This window comes from Taudactylus pleione, unplaced genomic scaffold, assembly GCF_031769625.1.
Source record: "Taudactylus pleione unplaced genomic scaffold, aTauple2 ptg000192l, whole genome shotgun sequence".
NCBI lineage: Eukaryota > Metazoa > Chordata > Amphibia > Anura > Myobatrachidae > Taudactylus > Taudactylus pleione.
In genome coordinates this window covers 2808382-2831757 of record NW_028284594.1, presented here as the reverse complement: position 1 = coordinate 2831757, position 23376 = coordinate 2808382, and the positions used below count along the sequence as shown (strand labels likewise).

General features: G+C 43.0%; 1 protein-coding gene across 1 annotated transcript in view; it reads left to right on the top strand.

Annotated features, from left to right (window-relative positions):
- The first annotated feature begins 1434 nt into the window (after positions 1 to 1434).
- ADA (adenosine deaminase) overlaps positions 1435 to 23376 on the top strand; it is a 125817-nt gene continuing 103875 nt past the window's right edge. Inside the window, exon 1 of the mRNA XM_088476741.1 lies at positions 1435 to 1489. Coding sequence (XP_088332867.1) covers positions 1454 to 1489 — 36 coding nt within the window. The 5' untranslated portion in view covers positions 1435 to 1453. The remainder of the gene's footprint in view (positions 1490 to 23376) is intronic.

Below are 23376 nucleotides of genomic sequence, written 5' to 3'. Positions count from 1 at the left end.
GGGTGATTGAGCAGCAGTGCAGACGTCCCAAGGACGGTCTTGTGCTGCTGCTCATTAGTAGAATAAATGAAAATAAAATAAAATCATAAAAATAAGCTTGGGCTGCTTAATTGCAGCCCCCTGTTAGAACGGTGATCCAGCTCCTGCCGAACACCAACGAAACTGAGTTGCCCTCAGGCTGTGGGCAGGGTATAGGGGGAAGGACCGGAGCATCCTGGGATTGAAAAGCTTTGCTGTTGGTGTCTGGTCCTCCAAGTCCCACCTACACCCCCCATTGTCTCCCTTATGTAGCCCTATGGACCCTGAAGAAATACTGTATATAGTGTGCCCAGTTTAACTTTAAACATATCCCTTTTGTCTGTGTTTTTGCATTTTTAAATATAAACAGGATTTGTAGCTCCTGGTGCCTGTAATTAACAATGTATAATAGGTTGACATATGTTCAATATATCTACAGTGTTTGGACCAGATTATACTATAATTCATTAGAAATGCATGTATTATTACCATATTGCCAATGTAATATTGCCTAAAGTTGGGTACACACTATGCAAACCATTGCACAATATATCGTTCAGACGCGGATCAGAATATATCATGTGGATCGCATAGCGTGTACGCCCGATTGTGCGTGCCTGAGGGTCGTTCATCGCATTGTCCATCTGCTGTGATGGGACAATGCAAAGAACGACGCCATGCTGCATGGAACAATACATCAAGCCGTCGAACAGCACATTGTGCAGTGTGTATGAATGGCGCAATGTACCGTTATATCCGGTCGGCTGAGTAGACCATTGTGTAGTGTGTACCCAGCTTAACAGTACATAATGCTCAGACTACAGAATATGTAGTTTATATGTGTCATATGTATCTATTTAATATTTCATATATTTCTCTCACATACATATCCCTCAACTGTAGCTGTATCTAGGAATAGATACACAAGCATAGACATGAAACGTGTATCAAAGTTGTCACAATATAGGAACCCGTGGCTCTCTGATTGTAGAACTACAAACATACCATAGATCGTGGCCAGGTGCAATATTCTGTGTTTTCAGCAGTAAAACTGCCTAGAGGTCAGTGACAGGCTGGGGATATTATTTATACCTCTTATCTGTAGGCTTTTAACGCAGTTATGTTGAGCTACACCTTGTAAACCCAATCTGTAGAACATTATTAATAATCAGCTAAGGTGAGAGTCTAATTACCCACCATAAATACTGCTGAGCCCACACATTTACCCATTCAGGTCTCCTGCATACATGGATCATATGGTGAGCTGCTACTATCTTATCTCTCCCCTGGATGAGCTGTGCAATAGGCTCAGCAATAGGGGCGTGCCTACAGTGGCTACAGAGGGCCGGACAGTGTAGGGGAGGGGCTGGGGAGAACCTGACAGTATTATCTGTCATCCAGCACACGGCACAAAGGGAAAAAAACAACTTGCAGAATGGACAACAAGGCTTACTCCTTTAATAAACCCAAGGTAAAGCAATTCTTTTCTATTACGGCTCCTAGTTTTGTTTTGTGTTTTACATTCAGTATGGCAGAAATAAAGAAAATGACTTTAGCCATTTATTCTGCATGGAGCTAAGGTTGCATCAATGAAACCAGATATGTATCTAGGATTTGAATAGAAATATGTCTGAGATGAGTGTAGTTACTGCGAGTGCCCCTGCCCCTTCCCTGAATTACCGTTATCAGCCATAAGGGCATTTGCAGCTAGTACCTAGTGGCTAGTACACATGAATGTGGGTGGGATGTGCACTGCAGGTGACTAATTACTGTTGAAGAATGAAACAGTTGAGTTCGTTTTACTACAGTGAAACTCACAGAAAATTCCCCTTTAATTCATAATTTGTTTAAAGTTCTGCCAGTTTCCTCAAAGCAGGACTGCTTAACCCCTTCCCTGCCAGCAACACAATACAATGCTGCCTGGAATTGGGTTAATTTTGATCTGTATTTAAGGATTGTTTTCTACAAAATATTTTCTTTATCCTAAGTATAATTACTTTTAATGGTGTTATAGAGTTTTTATAATGTTTTACTGTAGGTACTGGTTTTCTGTAGAAGGTGCAGAATCTATCTATCTATCTATCTATCTATCTATCTATCTATCTATCTATCTATCTATCTATCTATGTATCTCTATCCATCCATCTATACACACATAGGGCGGAATGCATGACGCATTACATTTGGGATGCAATGCATCCCGTCACTCATCGCAGGCATAGCAGTGTTTATTAACAACATATGCTTGAATAAAAAAAAAATCACAAAAGAAAGTTCTCCTGGTAAGAGCTGTCCTTTGCGATTGAAGGACTTCCGGGTTTATGAAGCGTGAGTCTTTCTGCGCATGCGTCAGTGGTGCAAGCGCTGCATGGGGGGGTGCTAGGAGGAATCCGATTGGATTGGATTGGAGAGAGTTCCGAATAGAAGCTAATAGGCTTCTTTTGGGTAACGCCATCCAAAAGATGGAAGGTCAATGCAAGGTAATAGGCGAAAAAGGCGGAGAGTCAATGCAATGTAATAGGCGAAAAAGTTTTGCCTATGAATGCCAGGCGGAAAAAAGGGCAGAATTGTGGTTTTGGGGAACCCCCGAGCAGCCTTCAGACAGTCCCCCAAAGGTAAACTGTGTCAAAAAAAAATTCAAAAACACTTAAGAACACCCCAAAAAAATAATTTTGAATTTGGGGGCGAAAAAAAAAATGTTGGGGGACAAAGATAAAAACTAGCAAACTTGACTCCTGGGGGGGTCCCCAAGTATGCCCCAGGTGTTTTTTTCATTGCAGGAGCTTGCGGCAGGTGGATTTTTCATGATTTTTTCAACTTCACTTTAGCAACTTTTAAATATGCTGATCCCCATTTTCAAGTACCCCAAATTTGCTGTGATAACTTATTTTCTGGAAAAAAAAACTCCTGAATACTATTCTGCACCACATATAGAAAAACGCTATTTAGCAGCTATTAAGCCCGTTTAAAAACACCAAATACCTTCAGCAAGCCAAATCGGGGGGTACCATAGTGAACCCCCATGTCAGAGCATCTTTTTGGGGGTGTCAGGCTGATTTCCCCAAATCTGACAGGACTTTCCGCCTGTTCAAGTTTCGCCGGGTCCCGTTTTCGCGTACTTCCATATTGAATACGGGGTAAAGCCGACACGGCCGCGATACTTTTCCGCCTACAAAAGACGCGATGTAGGCGAAAAGTCTGGGAGGCGGAAAAGTATCGCGGATCCGCTCTAATTGAATACGGCTCTATGTATTAGTATTACAATATTAGGAGATACCAGTTCCAATAATATTGTGGATATTTGTTCTTCATTCAATGACTTTTTCCAGAATAATCATATTTATAAAGACAAAACATGAAAAGAGATATTTTGACAAATATTTCACCTAAAATACGTTTCCCAGATTATGGTTAGAGGTGAGAGTTGGTGGTGGCACTGGTAGGAATTATGCCTGATTCATGCAAAGGCTAAAACAAGGGTGGAACAATAAACTCGCTAGAAACAAAATTCTGATCAGTGTTACAATATTCCTACAGGAACAAAAAAATATTTGTGTAAAAAGATTTCTCTTAAACATGTTCAGCTTGTCACTATGCCGGTTAGGCGGGTATCCACTTAATGATATACAAACGAGAGCACGATTACGACATTCCAGTCGTGCTCTCGATTGTATATCTAGTGATGTGCCTAGACTGAACGTTCACTCGTTCAGTCCAGGCACATCCCTCCATCCCCGCACATGCTGAACCTGACGAGATCGTCAGGTTGACCAGCATATACGGGCGATGTCGGGTGTCGGAAGCGACCAGCGGGAACGCGCATCGCTGGTCGCTTCCGATCAAAACATGCACGATGCATGTGCGATTTACAAGCGATTGCACGATATGTTAAAATCGCCTAATGGATACCCCCCTTGATACACAAGTTTTATATATGTGTTGTTGCCTTTTTACTGTATATATCAACTGTGATGTTGCTAATCTTGTGGTCCATTCTAGATGTAAAACAATATAATTATCTTACACATCCTTGCTGACTCTCGGAGTAAGTTTTACAATTTCACTGAAGTTGAGCTAATCAGCGAAGCAGAACCCAGTGCTAGGGTATAATTTGAGTAATCACTCTCTGCACTCCATGGTGCAAATGAGCAGTTTGCATCATCACAATGACATGGTGGCACAGTGGTTAGAATAGCACAGCATGGGGACCATTCATTTGATTCCAGCCAGAGGACACTATCTTTGGTTTTGTATGTTCTTCCTGTGTCTTCATGGGTTACATCTGGGTCCTCTGGTTTTTTTCCCACAGTCCAAAAGCATACTTGTGGTTTAATTGTTTTTTTAATTAAGCGGACCCTACTATGTCTTGTGGCTGAGAGTTTAGGCTGTCAGCTACATTGTGGCAGGGACTAATATGAATAATTAAGGATTATAATTAAATGAACCATTAAATCCAGCTCAGTCCTAATTTCACAGAACTGCTCTTTGCATCTTCCAGGAAAAACCTCTGAAAAGTCTTCAGCTCACAATTTAGATTCAGCCTTTTCCCATGAGTTAACAAAGTTTGTAGCCAATTGACAACATTTATGTAACTTGTAATTTTGCAAACGGCTTCATCAGGCAAAGCCTCTATTAAAGAGTACCTATTGCATACACACTGTGGAGACAGTCATTGTGAGGGTTCGGACAATGGGCCTGATTCAGACCCGCTCGCGAGCGCATAGCGCTCGCAAGCGGGTCGATGGTGGGGTACTGCGCATGTGCAAGACCCGGAGCGAGAGAGAATTTCTCTCGCTCCGGGGCTCACTACAAAAGGGGCGGCTGTCGATGTTGATCGACAGCTCGCCCTGTTTTGTAGGCGGGGAGGGGGGCGGAGGCTACACAAACGGAGGTGTTCCCAAAGGAACGCCTGCTGTTTGTGGGAGGCACCACTGACATCACCAGTGATGTCAGTGGAGCGCTTCCTACTCTGTTAGAGCAGGAAGCTCTCTGGGGCTTGCGACGGATGAGACCCTACCACAAGGGTCTCGTCGCAAGCCCCGATGGTCGCGATCATCACCAGGCCGCTCGCAAAAGCTGTGGGTGATCACCCACAGCTTAGCGAGCGGCCAGGAGGCCGCAACAAAAAAAAAAAACACCCTGATTCAAAGCGAGCGCCCTTCAAGAGCGTCCGGCTCTGAATCAGGCCCATTATTCATGAAAATTACATGAAGTAGTAAAGCAAGTAAAAGTGTGCATCAGTTATCGCATCTTTATTACAGTGTCTCTAATGGGATCTTATACATGTAACATATTTGAAGCTACAGCTATTTCAATGACTTTGGCATAACTGGCCCTGAATCCACTAGTACAAACAGTATAAGGAAGTCTGCATTGCTGTCAGTCACTGCCTGTTTAGTTAGATAAGCTTCACCTTTCTAACATGGAAACCAGCTGCGAATGTCACATATTGGCTTTACTGGCCCAATATAATCTCTCCACAGGGTAGCACCCGTCCATAGGAATTGGTATGATATACCGGCGGACCGGTTGCCAACGGTCAGAAGACAGACAACGGCATCCCAATGGTGAAGATCTCAACAGGGGTAGACTAAGTCACCTAACCCTCCTCCTCTCCCCCCCTAACCCTAATCCTCCCCCGGTGGTGCATAACCCTATCCTCTTCCTGGTGGTGCTAAACCTAACTCCCCCCTTCCAGCTCCCTAAATCTAACCCTCCCCCGGCGGTGCCTAACCCTAACCTCCCCCCAGTGGTGTCTAACCCTAACCACCCTCCCCGCAGTCTATTCCTAACCCTCCCCGGTCGGTGCCTAACCCTAACCCACCCCAGTAGGTCCCTAAACCTAACCCGCCACATCCACGGCCTAACCCTAAGCCTAACCCGCATACTTATCTTCAGTATGCCTACGCCGGTATCTTGATCCCTTTGGGATGCTGGCATCGGCATTCTGACGGGTGTCTAGATTCCGGCGTCGGTATCCTGACGTCCAGCATCTTGACTGGATCCCGGTCCATAATGTTTGGCTGTTGTCTTATTTCTGTTGGTAGCTTGATGAAGATGGCAACTACTACTCAAAAGGTTTTATGTTCAGGCCATTTCTAGAATTTATAGCTCCTAATTACTGCCTTTTAAATCCCCCCCCCCCCCCCCCATATTTAAATATAACTATAGAAATCAGGAAATACACTAGTGTCAAATTTGTTGAGCCTCTAAAGTCAAGCAAACGCTATCTCCAAAGTTGGTGTAGAGACCAGTATGGCCAGATCTGGTGTTATTATGCTCACTTGTCAAGTGATTTATTGACACCTAAGCAAACAATGGGCCTGATTCAGACCCACTCGCGAGCGGCTGTCCGCTCGCAAGTGGGTCGATGTTATGGACTGAGCATGCGCACGACGGAGGGAGCTCCGTCGTGCGCATGCGCCAGACGCGACGAGCGAAGGAAAGTCCTTCGCTCGTTGTGTCCGATCAAAGGGGGCGTGCTGTCAATGTTGATTGACAGCACGCCCCCTTTGGTGGGCGTGCCGGGGGCGTGCCTCCCTGACGGGGGCGTTCCCACGGGAACGCCTCCCGTCAGAAGCCGGCCCACTGACATCACTAGTGATGTCAGTGGGAGTGATTTTGGCTCTGATAGAGCCAAAATCACTCCGGAGCTTGCGGTTGAAAACCTCAACCGCAGGCTCCGGCTCGCAAATTCGATGGTCGCGATGGTCTCGACCATCGCGACCATCACAATGCACGCTCGTATAGCCTGTGGGTGGTGACCCACAGCTATACGAGCGTCCAGGAGGACGCTCCATGAAAATGGAGCCCGGCCCTCATTCAGAGCGTGCGCTCTGCTCAGAGCGTACGGCTCTGAATGAGGGCCAATGTTTGTTAAAGCTATATTGAGACCTTACTACAAATCACAGAACAATTTGTGAGAACAAAGTTGCTTTTTGAACACAGGGCTTGATTCCTACCCGCTCACTAGGATGCGACCGCACGCAACCGATGTTTGCAATCTGCGCATGCGTACGCATTGCAGTGCGCGTGCATGAACCAGTCTGTGCAATCGCAAAGCAATCGCCCCTTAAGCAAAGTTTGTTCGCTAGACTGAGTGACAGGACAAGCCATTTGTGGGTGGTAATAGGGGTTGGTCGATGGAAACGAGGGAGTGGTGGTGCAAACGCAGACATGTCTGAGCATCTCAACGCCATTTCAGAGGCATGCACAATTAATACGGAGCGTCATAGTACACGTCACTTGGTTGAATTTCACTCTCAGTGCATGCGGTAGGGTATGGTCAACCGCAAGCGCTGCGTTCGCTTCCGATGGTAAGTAATGTTGCCGATGGTTGCTTACACATCCTGGAGATGACTTGCATAAGTGGGCATCTTTTAACACAGGCTGGTGGGTGTCTGCATACACACCGCAATCACACGCAAAGACATAGTGGTGCAATTGCTTGCCTTTGCCGGATTTGCATACGCTGGGTGCGTGCGAACGCATCTAGCAAGCGGGTCTGAATCAAGCCCACAGTACAGTGGTCACAGAACTGCTGGAAACTTTTTATTTCATATATTGCTCTCTTCCTGGCTGTTACGCCATAATCCTAAGTAGCAGATAGGTATGGGTCCTTTCCTTGGAAACACCAGCTTCACCGTTATGTCACCACTGTTTCTTTAACATGTCTCCCTATAAAAACTCGGACAAATAAGCCCAGCCCCCTGTGTATGCAAACCATACTCCAAATTGATCCAGAATACAACCCCACCCACGACCATTTTCTGTAGAAAGAAGACTAAACAGGGTCACAACAATGAATGGCACCAAATCACAGTGACAGCTGACAATGCTAACTTTTACATATAATTTGCTGCACTTATTAATTGATCATGTTGATATTTACAATGTTGACACTGACAAAAATTTAACACGTGTCAACATTATGAAATTAGAACTAGGCTGCGGTTAGGGTTAGGCTGCGGTTAGGGTTAAATAGGAGAGTCAACATTATGACTGTTGGCATTCATAATGACGGCATAATAAACTGGTTGACATTTTGTCATTGTCGACTTTGTGAACATCGAGATGTGAAATGCGACATTCAGAACATGTCAATATTATAATGAATGTTATCATTCTGAATATCAACATATTATACCACACCTGTACAGGATCATATATAGACAATTGTGGACACCATAGTTACATTTTGTAAATGCGTCCATGGACCAACCAATATGTACACACGGCCTGATGCGAATGTTGCCATATTGCATGCACAGAAATGTGCATTTTTGCCCCTATGCAGAGGTGTAAGCACCTTTGCTTCTGCACCGCCCCTATACGTGTGCTTAGTTAGCTGTAATCATTATCATCATCAGGGTGCACTTGCACCAGCCTATACTATACAACATACAAATTTACATTTCATCCACCACTGCATAGCCTGCACTTGCATTGAAATTCCTCCACACCTCTTACATTGCCCTGTTACAGCCCAGTCCTTCAGTCCCAAGGGTAGATGCAATTGAGATGCATCGCAGATACTTGCATACTCTTGGTACCAGAATATGTATAGTGCAAAAAATACTCAAGATACTCTCCGCAGACTGATGCATGTCCAACTCTGCATAAGCCCCACAGCCGCACTGCTGTCACTATGGTAGTTTCTTATTAAAACATCTGTGATCGATTTATTAGAGAACCGTATTGCAGCTTTTACTTAGCCAAGTAGCTTAAAATTCTTGTAAGCTGAAGTACTTTTCTGCTATAACTGTGATATATTGCAGATGACATAATTGTTTTAATACTACATGCCTAGAATTTTAATTAAAAAAACATGTGAAAGGAATTTTGCAGTATGCATCAAATATTTGTATTTCTTGGATCCATGTAAAGCTCAGATTTTATACATAATATACAACCCACAGCACTTTAGCACTCAGGTAAGGAGCTTGTGGACTCTAAGTTAATAGCTGTTTACATGCTTGTTGCTCTTTTAATAAGCCCTGAAGTGATGACTACAGTAAGTGTCCAGTTTATCTCAGTCACATGATGCGATTTCAAAATCTTTTAAAAGTCCTCTTTTTTCACATGGTTTCTGTTCTGTGACTGGTACCGCAACTGTGCAGTAAGCAACTTTTAATGCTGTCACAGGCGTATTTCCCTATGGATGAATCTAACGCTTAGAGAAGAAAAATAGTGTTCATTGTAAAGTATTGTAAAGTATTCACAAATCTCCCTAATATCCAGTTTAGTTGGGACAGTCCCGATTTATGGGGTCTGTCCCATTGTCTTGACAATCGGCACCTGACCACTGGGATGATTGTCCAATGATGAACAGTACAATAATGCATGGTACATGTTAGGGGAGGGGGGTTAAAGATGGAACAGCGCTAGGTGCACCCTGAATGTAGCCATGCCCCCACAGTGTATGTGAAACTTCCTGCGCCTGAAAAATAGGGCCATTTCCAAATCTTTAAAACCTGGTCTTGTCCTTAAAATCGTATTCATGTACATAAAGGCCCTTCTCTCAGTGTAGGTTACATGCAGTCTTGCCTTTAGAAATTGTACCTGATGGTACGTAGCCAAGTGGCCGTGCTCCCTTAAGCAACTGGCTTGCTTTGCTACCACAGGACCAGAATTGCGTGCTTCACAATGGAGTATGATCACAACCCCCTTGTGGCACTGGCTATATCCCATTGTGAAATTTTGCTTTAGGGAGCATGGCCACACTACCTTGGGGGCACCTCCATCAGGCTCAGACATCCAATATGTCCCGGGTATTTTGTACACGTCTCCCTTATGAACAAAACTTGTAAACACCACACCACTCAGTGGTGAGAATCAAGACTAATGCTGCGTATATACTAGATGATAAAAATGAGCGATTACGACATCATGCTCATTAATCGTTCATTGATCGTGCACTAAAATGTCGAAAAACGACCAGTGATGCGCACTCCCGCTTGTCGTTGTCGGCATTTGTCATCGCCTAAACTTGCAGGCCAACCTGTTGATATCGACAGGTTGTGAATGTTCGGGGATGAGGGAGGGTGCCTGCACTGAATGACATATCGTTCAGTGTGAGCACATTAGCCACTGCACAGGATGATGAACGATTGCACGATTACAATGTTGCAATCGTACAGTCGTTCCACTCTCGTGTAGTGGATGCGCACCTTAAGGATGCAGCAATGCAAGCAGCAATACTAACCAGTATACTACCATTCTGCACTTTGTGAGGAACACATTTCATGGAATATATAATAGATATCAGTGGTTCTCAAACTCGGTCCTCAGGACCCCACACAGGTCACATTTTCCAGATCACCCAGTAGGTGCACAGGTTTATTCATTACTCATTGACACAATATAAAATATCCACAGGTGGAGCTAATTATGTCACTTGTAATTCTGTGAGGAGACCTGGAAAACATGCACTGTTTGGGGTCCTGGGGACAGAGTTTGAGAACTTGTGATCTATATAATGTGGTAATGTACCTTCACTTAAACATTTATCAGTATTTTTGCCATTTCAAAAAGTCCTTTTTCAAGAACTTACTGGCAAGAGCAGCACCAACATGATCACAGAATGTCTGCGGTGTTGGTAGTATTGATAACATTGTCTTACAGTACATCCAAAGCCCGCCCTGCATTCAATATGAATGCCTATGTTTACTGTGGACACGTTTATCAAGAAGATCAATAATCTCTAACCTTTGGTTTGGTAAAATTTAGGGATGAGCGGGTTCGGTTCCCTGAGAACCGAACCCACCCAAACTTCGGGGATCCGGGGCGATCCGAGCCCAAGCTCGGATCTCCCTGTCTGCCCCGGATCCCTCTCCCGAGGCAAAACCTAGAGATCTGCTGTCGGATCTCGAGGTTTTGCCTCGAGCGCCCATTTTAAAAAAAATGCCTTTAGCTTTAATGGGCAAAGTGCTGATTGGCTGACAGAGCCGTCTGTCATGGCTCTCAGCCAATCAGCATTATGGTGCTCATTTGCATGTAGCACGGACTCGTGAGATCCGTGCTACATGCATCTGTGTGATTGACAGTGACACAGAGCACAGATGGGTCAGTGAGACCCGTCTGTGCTGCTGTGTATTCAATGACACAGATGCACGCACGGACCAGGAGATCCGTGCTACTTGCATCTGTGTCATTGACACAGAGCACTGACGGGTCCGTGAGACCCGTCTGTGCTGCTGTGGTAAAAAAAAAAAAACCTGTGTAAAAAAAGAAAAAAATGGCGTGCCCCCCCCCCCAAAAAAAGAGCAACCAGCCCTGGGCATTAGTGACCCAGTGCTGGGTGTGCTTAAATACAGGGGACAAACGACGTAGGGGTCCCCTGTACTTAAGCACAACCAGCACCGGGCTAGTCAGAACCAGCGCTGGTTGCCAAAATATGGGGGACAAACCAGCTCTGGGCTCTGATCCGGTCCTGGTTCTGGAAATACAGGGAAAAAAAATTAGTAGGGTTTCCCTGTATGTTCCAGAACCAGCACTGGACTTTTTTCTAGCGGGGGGCTGATGCCACAGCCAGGGGAGCCCTTTCACCGGGCCCCCCAGCTGCAGCATCAGCCCTGACCGCTAGTCAGCCCAGGCCGGGGATCCCTGGAGAGCTGGGGACCCCCCCAATAAAGGGGTCACCCTCTCCAGGGCACCCCAGGTGGGAGCCGCAAGGTTATTAAAGTTTACCCTGCGGTTCCCACCATTGACTACAATGGAGGGAGCCGTTCATTGGCTGAGAGACGGGAGATGACCTCTCTCAGCCAATGAACGCTTAGCAGCGGGGTTTCCATGGTTATACCCCGCCGCTAAGCTCTCATTCGGGAAGTACCATTCTATAGAACGGTACTAAGTTCGTGGATTGCGTTTTCGTTTTGTTTTTTTGCCAAGTCCGGGGATGCCTACTTTGGAACGAAGAGGACAGAACCTCGTATAGGAGATGGTGAGTATGTTTTTTTTCACAGGTCCCCTATGGATACTTTACCGGACAAGTGGACCGATGCTACATGTTACATAGGTGAGTATGTGTACGTGTGTGTGTGTGTATGGTGTATGTATGTTTAATAAACTTATACTGTCACGGTGTGTGTGTCCTGTGTTTTTTTAAACATTTTTTTTACAGGTGAACTACAGGTACTAGTGGGCCCTTAATGCCCTGCATGCTGGTACTTGTGGTTCTCCAAGTACCAGCATGTGGGGCAGGCTAGCTGGGACTTGCAGTTCTACTTGTAAAGACAATGTTTGATATTCTTTATTTACACCACACCACACAATCAACCCGCCACCCACCGCTACCAGGGGTGGCGGGGATAGCCCCGGGCTATCAGCCTGGGCCTGGGGTGCCCTGGAGAGGGTGACCCCTTTATTGGGGGTTTCCCCAGCTCTCCAGGGATCCCCGGCCTGGGCTGACTAGCGGTCAGGGCTGATGCTGCGGCTGGGGGGCCCGGTGAAAGGGCTTCCCTGGCTGTGGCATCAGCCCCCCGCTAGAAAAAGTCCAGTGCTGGTTCTGGAACATACATGGGAACCCTACTAATTTTTTTCACCTGTATTTCCAGAACCAGGACCGGATCAGAGCCCAGAGCTGGTTGCGCAGAATACGGGGGACCCCTACGTCGTTTGTCCCCCGTATTTTGGCAACCAGCGCTGGTTCTGACTAGCCCGGTGCTGGTTGTGCTTAAGTACAGGGGACCCCTACGTCGTTTGTCCCCTGTATTTAAGCACACCCAGCACTGGGTAACTAATGCCCGGGGCTGGTTGCTCTTTTTTGGGGGGGTGCACGCCATTTTTTTCTTTTTTTACACAGGTTTTTTTTTTTTTTTTTTTACCACAGCAGCACAGACGGGTCTCACGGACCTGTCATTGCTCTGTACCAATCACACAGATGCATGTAGCACGGATCTCCCGGGTTCGTGCTACATGCAAATGGGCACCATAACGCTGATTGGCTTCCTGTCTGCCACTGCAGTGCCACTCCTAGATGGGCCACGTGTTTGTGCCGCCCACTTGTGTCGCTTAGCATAGTCATCCAGCTACCTCGGTGCAACCTTTTGGCCTAGAAACAATATTGTGAGGTGTGAGGTGTTCAGAATAGAGTGGAAATGAGTGGAAATTAATGTTATTGGGGTTATTAATAGCGTAGGAACAAAAAAAGGCCCATTTTATGTGATTTTAGCGTTTTTTTTTATTTTTTAAGAAAAATCCAGATCCAAAACACAAAACCCAGAACCCAAAACACGGAAGGGTGGTTTTGGCAAAACCAATCCAGATCCAAAACACGAAGTAAGATCCAGATCCAAAACCAAAACACAAAACACGAAAAGTGGCTGGTGCACACCCCTAGTAAAATTAATGCTTGATTGCACTTTGGCCTAATTTACCTGCAGATGGCTGTGAAATGGCCCATTTCTGCCATGATGCCCTTATGCTTCCCCTCACTCTGGCTGCCTATTGATTTATTCAGGCAGGATAAAATGAATATATATATATATATATATATATATATATATATATATATATATATATGAACAAATAGATTACTGATGGGGCGCTTTTAATAGAACACAACTTCTTCATATAATAACATGCAATGCACTCCCTCTTAGGACTTATATGTCTTCTATTCTTTTGAAGAGACAATTTCGCTGTGGTTCCTACTTGCTTTTCAATTCAAATCAATTAGTCCAGATAATGAGCTTGCTTCAAATCCTCCTCGAGGTTCTATAAAAAGATACCCTCGTACCAAAACACCCAGACAGTTGGCCCAAGGCCAATATTAATAAACAAATTAAGAAACAATTAAAATTCTAAAATAATAATATTATTTTTTATTAAAATTCCAACAATATAGTAGATGAACATTTCTTATATAGTATTGATATTAAGCAACCAACCGATCTTTAAAGAAGGATATTTTACACCTTCCAATTGGGAAAATGTTTAGATGTAGTGTCCACCTTTATTTAAAACCCAACGCGTTTCGTCTCTTTATGAGACTTCCTCAGGGGTGAATCTAAAATATACAATTTACAATACATACATGCTAGGTGTCTTTTGAAAAAACAAGCTCAATAGAATTAACAAGATGGTAATTAAATGCTATGTATCTCTTTCATAGCTACGTACCTCAAAATAGGTGTACGCACTTGTATTTAATGTGAAACCAAAAATTATTATACAGTTCTCTGAATTAGATGTTGTAGAACCTATTATAACATTAAAAAAAATACAAATTCTCAATGCCAGTTATTTTATCAAAGTCCTATTAAGAACAATGATCTAATTTTTTATAACCACATTACACACCTCATAATTGGAATGCATAAACCTATGCCCGTGGTTTATGATTGACCATCTAATAGTTGATTCATAGAAACGTAAAAACCTATTTGACATTAAAACAAATATTTCAATACCAAGCAGTAAACACCAGGCTCATCCAAATATATTAACTGTGTTCCTCACCATATATTTAATTTACATAATTTTACTTTTTTTTATATATATATATTTGTTTAATCTCTTACAATACAATTACAGTTTTCCAACATTCCTCCACAAATTATTTGTCTTATGAAATGTAGACAACAAGATAACAAGAGATTATACATAAACTAATACAAGGTAGGCAAACATTTCACAGCAGCCGGAAAAATAGTACACCAGTCTGGGGTCTCGTACTAGCTGGTCGGTACCAGTCTTTATTGTGCAACATAAAAGGAAAACAAACCATAAAAGTAAACGCTTTTATATATATATATATATATATATATATATATATATATATATATATATATATATAAAATTTCCAACATAGGGCGGCACTCCCTGGATTTGAAAAAAAGTTCAAACAAACACCAACTGTATCATCAACATTTCAGATGTATTGTCACATCTATCGTCATAGCTGTGACAATACAACTGAAACATTGATGATACAGTTGGTGTTTGCCTGAACTTTTTTCAAATCCGGGGAATGCCGCCCTATGGTGGTAGTTTTGTACTATTGGAGTCTGAATGATTCCCGGGAGGGCACTGTGTATATATATATATATATATATATATATATTCTATGCTGTATGTATATGTATAAGGTCACCGGCATCATAGTGGAAGGCAGGTATATTTGCCCTAGATTCCTGACCTATGTCTTTTGAAACCTCAGGAAGGTGTTTGTGGTAGGAGCTTTTTGAGTTATTAGCTTCACAGGAGGCTAATTAGGGTTTTCAGCTGTGTGGCTGTTTTTAGTGCTGTGAGGCTGATCATTAGCGTTCCCGCTAGGCTGTTTTAGCGGGGCGCGGCGCCTTGCCCTCCTTCTGGAGGGCAAAAAGCACCCTGCCCTCCAGGAGGAGGGCAAAAAGCCCCCCTGCCCTAACAGCCTGCGGGAGCCGTTCTCACCCGCGGGACGCGCATTGCCCTCTCTAGCTCCGGCGCCCTGCCTGCCGCCGGAGCTAGAGGGAACACTAGATCATTACAGGGAGACATTACCTGGGGAAAGCACAGGCCTCTGTATCTGTGTGAGAGAATCAGGTTGACGAAAGCAGGTAAACTAAACCTAGAAAAGCCTTCTTATACTTTGTTTATTAGTGAGCTAGGATCACTTCTGTATAGCTAGTGCCAGTCGGCAAGGTGTATATTTCTATTTATTTTGTTTGTATTGCCTAATAAAACTGGCGGAGGCCAGTTGCACCAGACCAGTGGACTTTGTGTGATTTCTCAGCTGCTGTGCAGTGCCAATCTTCTAATTAGTCATTCAGCCTGTTTAAATGGAGAGGACTAGTCACCCCGTTGTTTAGTATCACCGTGTGCACCACACCCAACATGGACCAGAGAAATCAAAGGTGAGAGTTATCCGAGATCAGAAAGAAAATGATAGACAAGCATGTTAAAAGTAAAGGCTGTAAAACCATCTACAAGAAGCTTAATGTTCCTGTGACTACAGTTGCAAATATTATTAAGAAGCTTAAAGTCCATGGAACTCCCTCCCTGGATGTGGCTGCAAGATGAAAATCAACCCTGGATTAAGCAGAAAGATAGAATGGTAGAAAAAGAGCCAATGAAAACTTCCAAAGAGATACAAGCTGGACTCTTAAGGCGCACATCCACTAGGAGATATTAATGTGCGATTGCATGATTACGACATCGTAATTGTGCAATCGCTTATTAATCGTATAGAAATCGTGCACTATAATGTTAGAAACTATCAGCGATGCGTGCTACTGCGGGTCGTTTCCGACATCAATCATCGCCCGAACATGCCGGTATATCTGACAATAATGACAGATTGGCCATGTTCAATGATGATGCCGAACGACTAATCATTCTGTGTAGGCACTGCAGGGGATGGGGAATGACGGTACAATTACGATGTTGTAATCGTACTGTCTTTTCCTAGTCGCCTAATGGATGTGCGGCTTTGTCAAGATATGTCAGTGTCTGATAAAACCATCCAATGTCTTTTGAGCAACAGTTGGCTCCATGAAAGAAGACCCAGGAGTACTCCACTATTGAAAAAAACAACATATAAAAGCCAGACTTGAATTTGCTAAAAGCTTCTGGGAGAATGTCCATTGGACTGATAAGCCAAAAACTGAAGCTTTTTGGCAAGTCACATCAGCTGTATATTCACAGATGAAAAAAATAAGCTTTCAAAGAAAAGAACACCATAGGTTCTGTGAAGCATGGAGGAAACTCAGTTATTTTTGGGGGCTTCTTTGCCCCGTCTGGCACAGGGTGTCTTGAATCTGCGCAGGGCACAATGAAATCTCAAGACTATCAAGGCAATCTGGTGCAAAACATACTGTCCAGTGTCAGAAAGCTCTGTCTCAGTCGCAGACCATGAGTCTTCAACAGGAAAAGTATGTAAACCTCTAGGATTATCAATCCAGTTGTGGAGTTAATTAAAGTCATACATCAATCAATGGGATGACAATCAAATGAGAGTTTGGGTGGCCATGCCCTATTTAAAAATCGTAGCCTTCACTATACAGGTTTGTTGATGCATGACATGCCTCAATCAAAGAAGTTTAATTTTTTATGCTCATCAGGCTGGATTAGGTTACAAAACTATTTGTAAACACTTTGGCTTGCTTTGCCGATGTTCTCTTTATATATATATGACTTATATCAGCTCTTTCTAACCTCAGCTATAAGTAACCCCATGAGTACTTGTTGTGACTTTCAGGCGTATGTGAAACAATTGCAGTAATAGCCGTGGTGGGGTTGCAGGGTATGTTTTTTGGCAACCAGCAATGGGAGACATGTTTCCTTGATGGTCCATGAGTAGAATCTCAGTCAACCACCCCCCTAACTAGCATAGTAGCCTAGACAGTTATCACCTCTTTCTCCCCATTTCGGAGGCTCAGCAATTTGCAGCAACTTATCTTGTAATTTGTTAAAATCCTTAATCATTTCCTTGCCAATTATATCAGGAACCGTCCCACACTTAAGGGTACATTTACTAAGCAGTGGCTTACAAAAGCTTCTCGGCGTGTTTGAGCAGGAAATTTAAAACAGCTTTAAAAATGTGGGGCCTACTTGGGCCCTTAGAAGGCCAACATCACCCAAATAACATTTATATAGTGATCATGTGTTTCAGTGGACATCCAGGTGACAATCAAACACAGAGGAAAAGCAAAGTACTAAGGATATATAACCACATGCAATGACCCTGATAACGCAGGAAAATACAGTGAAATGATCAATGGTATGTCATGCATAGAAAATATTTCTGGATTAAGTGAAATCCATATAATGTCAGAATTTGGAACTATATATTATATAGAACTATACAGCCTATGATATTGCATGTTAGTATCTCTTACCAGTTTCTTGTTGACCCATAGTACAGAATAATGTAATAAAGTTGTAAAGAAAATTAATCATTACATTTAAAAAATGAAAAAGTCCACATATTTGGTATGTTATTGTTAGAACATAACATTTGTTTAAGAATTAATAAGAATGTGAAACATACTTTTGTTGGCACTAGGTAATGTTTTGTTACTAAATTGTAATATGTGAGACATCTGTATGTACTAATTATTCTGTTCTTGCAGCTTTTTTATCTTGTTTATAGCATATTTATTGCTACCGGCCCTTAAAAAAAAAAAAAAACAGGAGCGATATTCCCTACAATTGTTTTGCTTGGTAAATGTTTGGAGCACAGATAATGCAAATGAGCTGCTGGGGGGGGGGGGGGGGGGGCGGACCCAAGTGACAATAGTTTGAGAACCACTACAATTATCTGTCAGATATCTATCTAATCTGTTTGGTGGGAAGGAAAATCTGGTCCCTTTTCTAGTGTTTGGAAGCAAATTTCTATTGTTATTTGCTCCCATACATTACCAGGTTTTCATTCCAACCAGCCAGATTGGACAGATATCTGACAGATAATTATAGAATGTATGCCCAGCATAACTTGATGTATATCTGCACACATATAATGTCATATATAAGCAAAAATTCTGAACATTTTAAAGGATACACAAACTTTCTAGCACCACTGCATATTCTTGGCTTATTAGTGGATCATTTTCCAAATATCTAATCTCTCTATTTTCCATTTATGATGCAAGATACATCTGTTTTCCTCATTTTTTCATGTTGTATGTCAAAATACATAGACATTTGTTGTCATTACATGCTGTTCTCTGGAAACACAATAATAGATCTTTGGGGAGTTTGTGTTAAATATTTTGTATTGTCTTGGGAGACATTGTGCACTGTGGGTTGGAAAATACATCTGTAGATAAGTAAATTTGTTTTGCTGTTACCTACAGTATACAAAAGTGTTATGTTTTCTTGTTAATATATTTGATCAATGTGACCAGTTTGTTGACTACCTCCATTATCAAATGGAACTCTTCTAAACATTTAATGAATACTATAAGGATATCATCTGTGTATGTGTGGATGTCATTTCTATGTACTGGATGCCATAAATCTATTTATCTATGAGTTTCATAACAAACATCTATATATGGTGGTACAAATGGTGATCCCATACTCGTGTCTTGTAACCGTAAAAAGAAACCTTGATCTAAAAATAAAATATTTGATACCATTTCTGTTATTTTTATGATAATATTGCTTAGTGAATTTTCCAACAGCTATGCTTCATTGTATACTTTGCAGCCCCTAAAAAACAGCTGTCTATAATAGCTAACAAATAATGATCTTTTATTATATTATACGTTTTGAAAATTGGGCACTGTCCTTCAGGTGATGGGGTATGTTTAACACCATTGTATGGAGGAGCCCATCTATACATTGCCCAATGTTATTATTATATTTTGTAGCACCATACAAAGAGGGTGAAACATAAGAGGGTGGTATATATTATCGATGTTCACAATGTCGACATTCATTATGTCAACATGAGAATGTTGATGTGTTTGTAATGTCGACATTAACCATGTTGACATTCATAATGTTGACACAGATGTAATGTTGACAATGTGCTTTTAGTCTTATTCTATCCCTAACACTAACCCTAATAGAAGTCTTAACATTATGGCCCTGTTTACATTTCCAATGTCGAGATTCCATCAATGTTGACATTACTTATGTCAACTTAAATAAACCATGTCAACGTCATCAAAGTAGACCTGCTGTTGACATTGTGAATGGTGTCATTGTAACCAGAGACATTCTGACATCTACTGATCATTAAATAGAATGTTCTTGATAAATATTACATTAACACTGATTGGTTGCTATGGGCAACTTCTCCACTAATCCATACATGCCTACTCTCCCGGAAGTCGCAGGAGGCTCACAATTTTTTGGGTAACCCCATGCACCCCTGGTAGAGTAGGCACCTCCCCCATTCCAGCCCACTTCCTAGTGAAGTGGGCAAAATGGGGAGAACTTTCACAAAGATCGGGGGCTCAGAGTAGGGGGTGATTCAATTCTACAAGAATCACCTCATTTGGCCTCACCCCCTAGTTAAATATGTGCTATCTGCGACAATTTAACATGAGGGGGTGGGGCTTAATGCTGCAAACTGTCAGGCCCCACCTGCTTTAAAAGTAGGCAGTTGTGCACTAATCCACTATTCCACTCTTTTCACTACTTGATACATCAACCCCATGCAACAATACAAATACAGTGGTATCCAAAGCATAAGTACATAGCATAAGTATAAAACATTGCTATAATAACACAGACTGATAAGTACAAGAAAGCAATTGATGATCCTGTACCCATCGTATGGGCAAGCAAACAGTATGAGAGTCGCTGAAGGGGAATAGGAGACAAGGGGTGTAGAGTACTGGTGGCTAGGGGGTCAATTCAATTACCTGTCAAATGTGGAATGACGTCCTGCCTCTAAATCATGGCTACATCACCAGTTGCTGTGCGTAACTTAGAAATCAGTGACGTGGGGGGGTCCCATGCTGTTTGGAAGGCGATGAAAGGCACATTGCACCTAATTAAACTAACCCTATGGAGTGTGCTAGGGTGAGAAAAAGAAGGAAGAGGGCCCTGTCCTTGAGAGCTTACTTAAATGGTGCTCTCACCATTTTCAACACATAACACAGTTGAAGGATGTATAGGGAATGATACATGGCGGAGGGGTTGAGGAGATGAGTGGTGAGGAGGGATGGAAAGCTTTATTGAAAAAGATGTTTCTGAAGAGCACATTTTTTTTCCAGTTACGAGCACTCAAGCTTCTAGCAGCAAGTAAGATTTGGGGCAACAATTTAACAGAGCGGGTGCTGAGATCAGGAGGGGGGTAACTTAAAAGGAAGGTCCATACATCATTTGGAATCAGGTCTCCAAGGATAGTATTCAGAAGAGCAAAAACTGAGGTCCAAAAGGGCTCAAGAGCCAGGCATGTCCACCATATATGGGTTAGGGTACCTTGGAAGCCACATTTTCTCCAGCAGAGGAGTGAAGCAGAAGCGAACATATGGGAGAGCCGTGCTGGGGTATAGTACCAACGGTAATACAATTTGTAAGAGGTTTCTTTAAGGCGGGTAGATATAGAGATATAGAGGTTTTAGCAATTGCCAACCTCACGTCGACCCAGGCCTCTTCATCAGGTGGAGGGCCAAGATCTATCTCCAGGAGGATTCATGGGAATTATCAGTAGGCAGAGTCGTACAAAAGGAGTGAGGTCGCGGAGAAGTGGGGTCTGTGGTAGGGAGCCTAAAAAATTTCGTATTTGCAAATATTCAAAGGGATTTAGGGATTGAGTTGAACATTGTAGTTGTAGATCTGAGAGAGAGAGCCAGAGCCCTTGTGAACTAAAATCAACGGGAAACTTAAGGGACGCTGTTGTCCACGACTTCATGCGGGTCGTATGCAAACCTGGGGGGAAATTGGGGTTACACCATATGGGGGTAAGAGGAGATATAGGAATGGTAATATCAAATTTAAGTGAGTATAAGACCCATATGTGTAGGAGGAATTTGAGTGTTGGAGGAAGGTTAGAGGGAGGAGGGCGGTGTTTCTTTTGTAGGCCCCATAGGGAAGATAGGGATGGGGAATTGATATAGCTAGCTTCAATATCAAGCCAGGAGGACGTTCTGTGGGGGGAGTAGGAAGAAACTATTTGGGTAAAGTGTGATGCTAGATAGTAGAGCTTAAAATCTGGGAGCCCTCTACCTCCTTTGGAAATAGGTTTTTTAAGGATGGACGAAGATAGCCAAGGAGGTTTACCATTCCATATAAAACAGTTGACAGATTTCTGAAGGTTTTGAAGGAGGGTAAGGGGATCCACCACTGGGAGGGTTTGGAAAAGGTAGAGCCATTTGGGGAGAATATTAATTTTCACTGCGATGATTCTGCTCAGCCACGAGAGTATAAGCCATTTCCAAGAAATCAGATCCGTTGGTAATTTCGTAAAAAGTTGGGGAAAAGTTTCCTGATATAGAAGATCATAACGGGATGTCAGGAAGACCCCAAGATATTTCATTTTCCTATGTTGCCACTTAAAACTGTATGAGGATTTAAGGGCCTCAGCATCCTGGTGGGGGATATGGAGGGGCATGGCTTCAGATTTTGAAAAATTGATTTTATATCCGGAGAGCACACCATAATGAGCTAATAACTTGTAAACGTTGGGTAAAGATGTCCGGGGTTGGGTAAGGGTAAATAGAATGTTGTCGGCAAAGAGGGCAATTTTGGGAGATGAGTTCCCAACCTGCACTCCATGAATGGGTTAAGTCGGATGAGGGAGGCCAGAGGTTCTATTACTAGGGTGAAGATCAAAGGGGACAGAGGGCAGCCCTGCCTGGTGCCATTTGAGATAAGGAAACGGTTGGAGGGGATTCCGTTGATGGAAACAGTAGTGGAGGGAGTGGAGAAGAGGGCCATGACACCAGTCAGAAAGTCTCCCGATATCCCAAATGATCGTAGCGTTTGGGACATAAAGGTCCAGGAGATCCTATGGAATGCTTTTTCAGCACTAAGAGAAAGGACAACAGCTGGGGATCTTCTAGAATTTGATTTGTATTAAATCTGTGGTCCTACGGGTATTATCCCGAGCCTGACGACCTGGCACAAAGCCAACTTGATCATAATAGACCAAGGAGGGAAGGACCTAGTTAAGTCTGTTGGCTAGAATTTTAGCATGTATTTTAATATCTAGGTTGAAGAGGGAAATAGGCCTATAACTAGCACAATTATGCGGGTCCTTACCCTCCTTAGGAACCACGACAATTCTGGCTTCTAGCATATCCGTAGGAAAGGAGCCCTCCTGGAGAACGGTATTAAAAATGTAGTGCAGGTGGGGAACCAGATATCCCACAATTTTTTTATAGTATGCAGCTGTAAAGCAGTCAGGCCCAGGGGATTTGCCAGACTTCTGTTGTTTAATGGAAATTATGATTTCCTCTTCTGAGATCTCCTTACCCAAACCCCGGAGTGCTTCGTGAGACGAATAGCTGCCGGGTCATGAAGAAGGTGATTATTGGAATTTTTAATCATGAGGATATTTCTATGGGTTCATGTCATACGGAGCCTGGATGCCAACATTTTATCAGCTTTATCTCCTTTTTCATAAAAGGTTTGGCGCAACCATTTTAGACGTTTAGCTGTGTGTTTGGAGAAAAGGAGATCAAGGGAATGTCGGACAGCAAGAAGTTCTTTTTGAAGGGAAGGGCTAGGGGACTGTTTGTGTTGTGACTCTATTTGTTGGAGGCAGATGGAGAGGGAGTTAGTATGGGTTAGGAGATCTTTTTTAACTTTGGAAGCTATACTAATCAGATGTCCCCGGAGGACAGCTTTCTGGGCCATCCAAAGAGTGGAGAGAGAAGTGTCTGGGAGTGCATTTAATTGAAAATAATGCGTAAGATGGGTGATCGTATCACGAGAATGATGGATAGTGTCATTTAAACGCCATGTTGTTGGACGAGG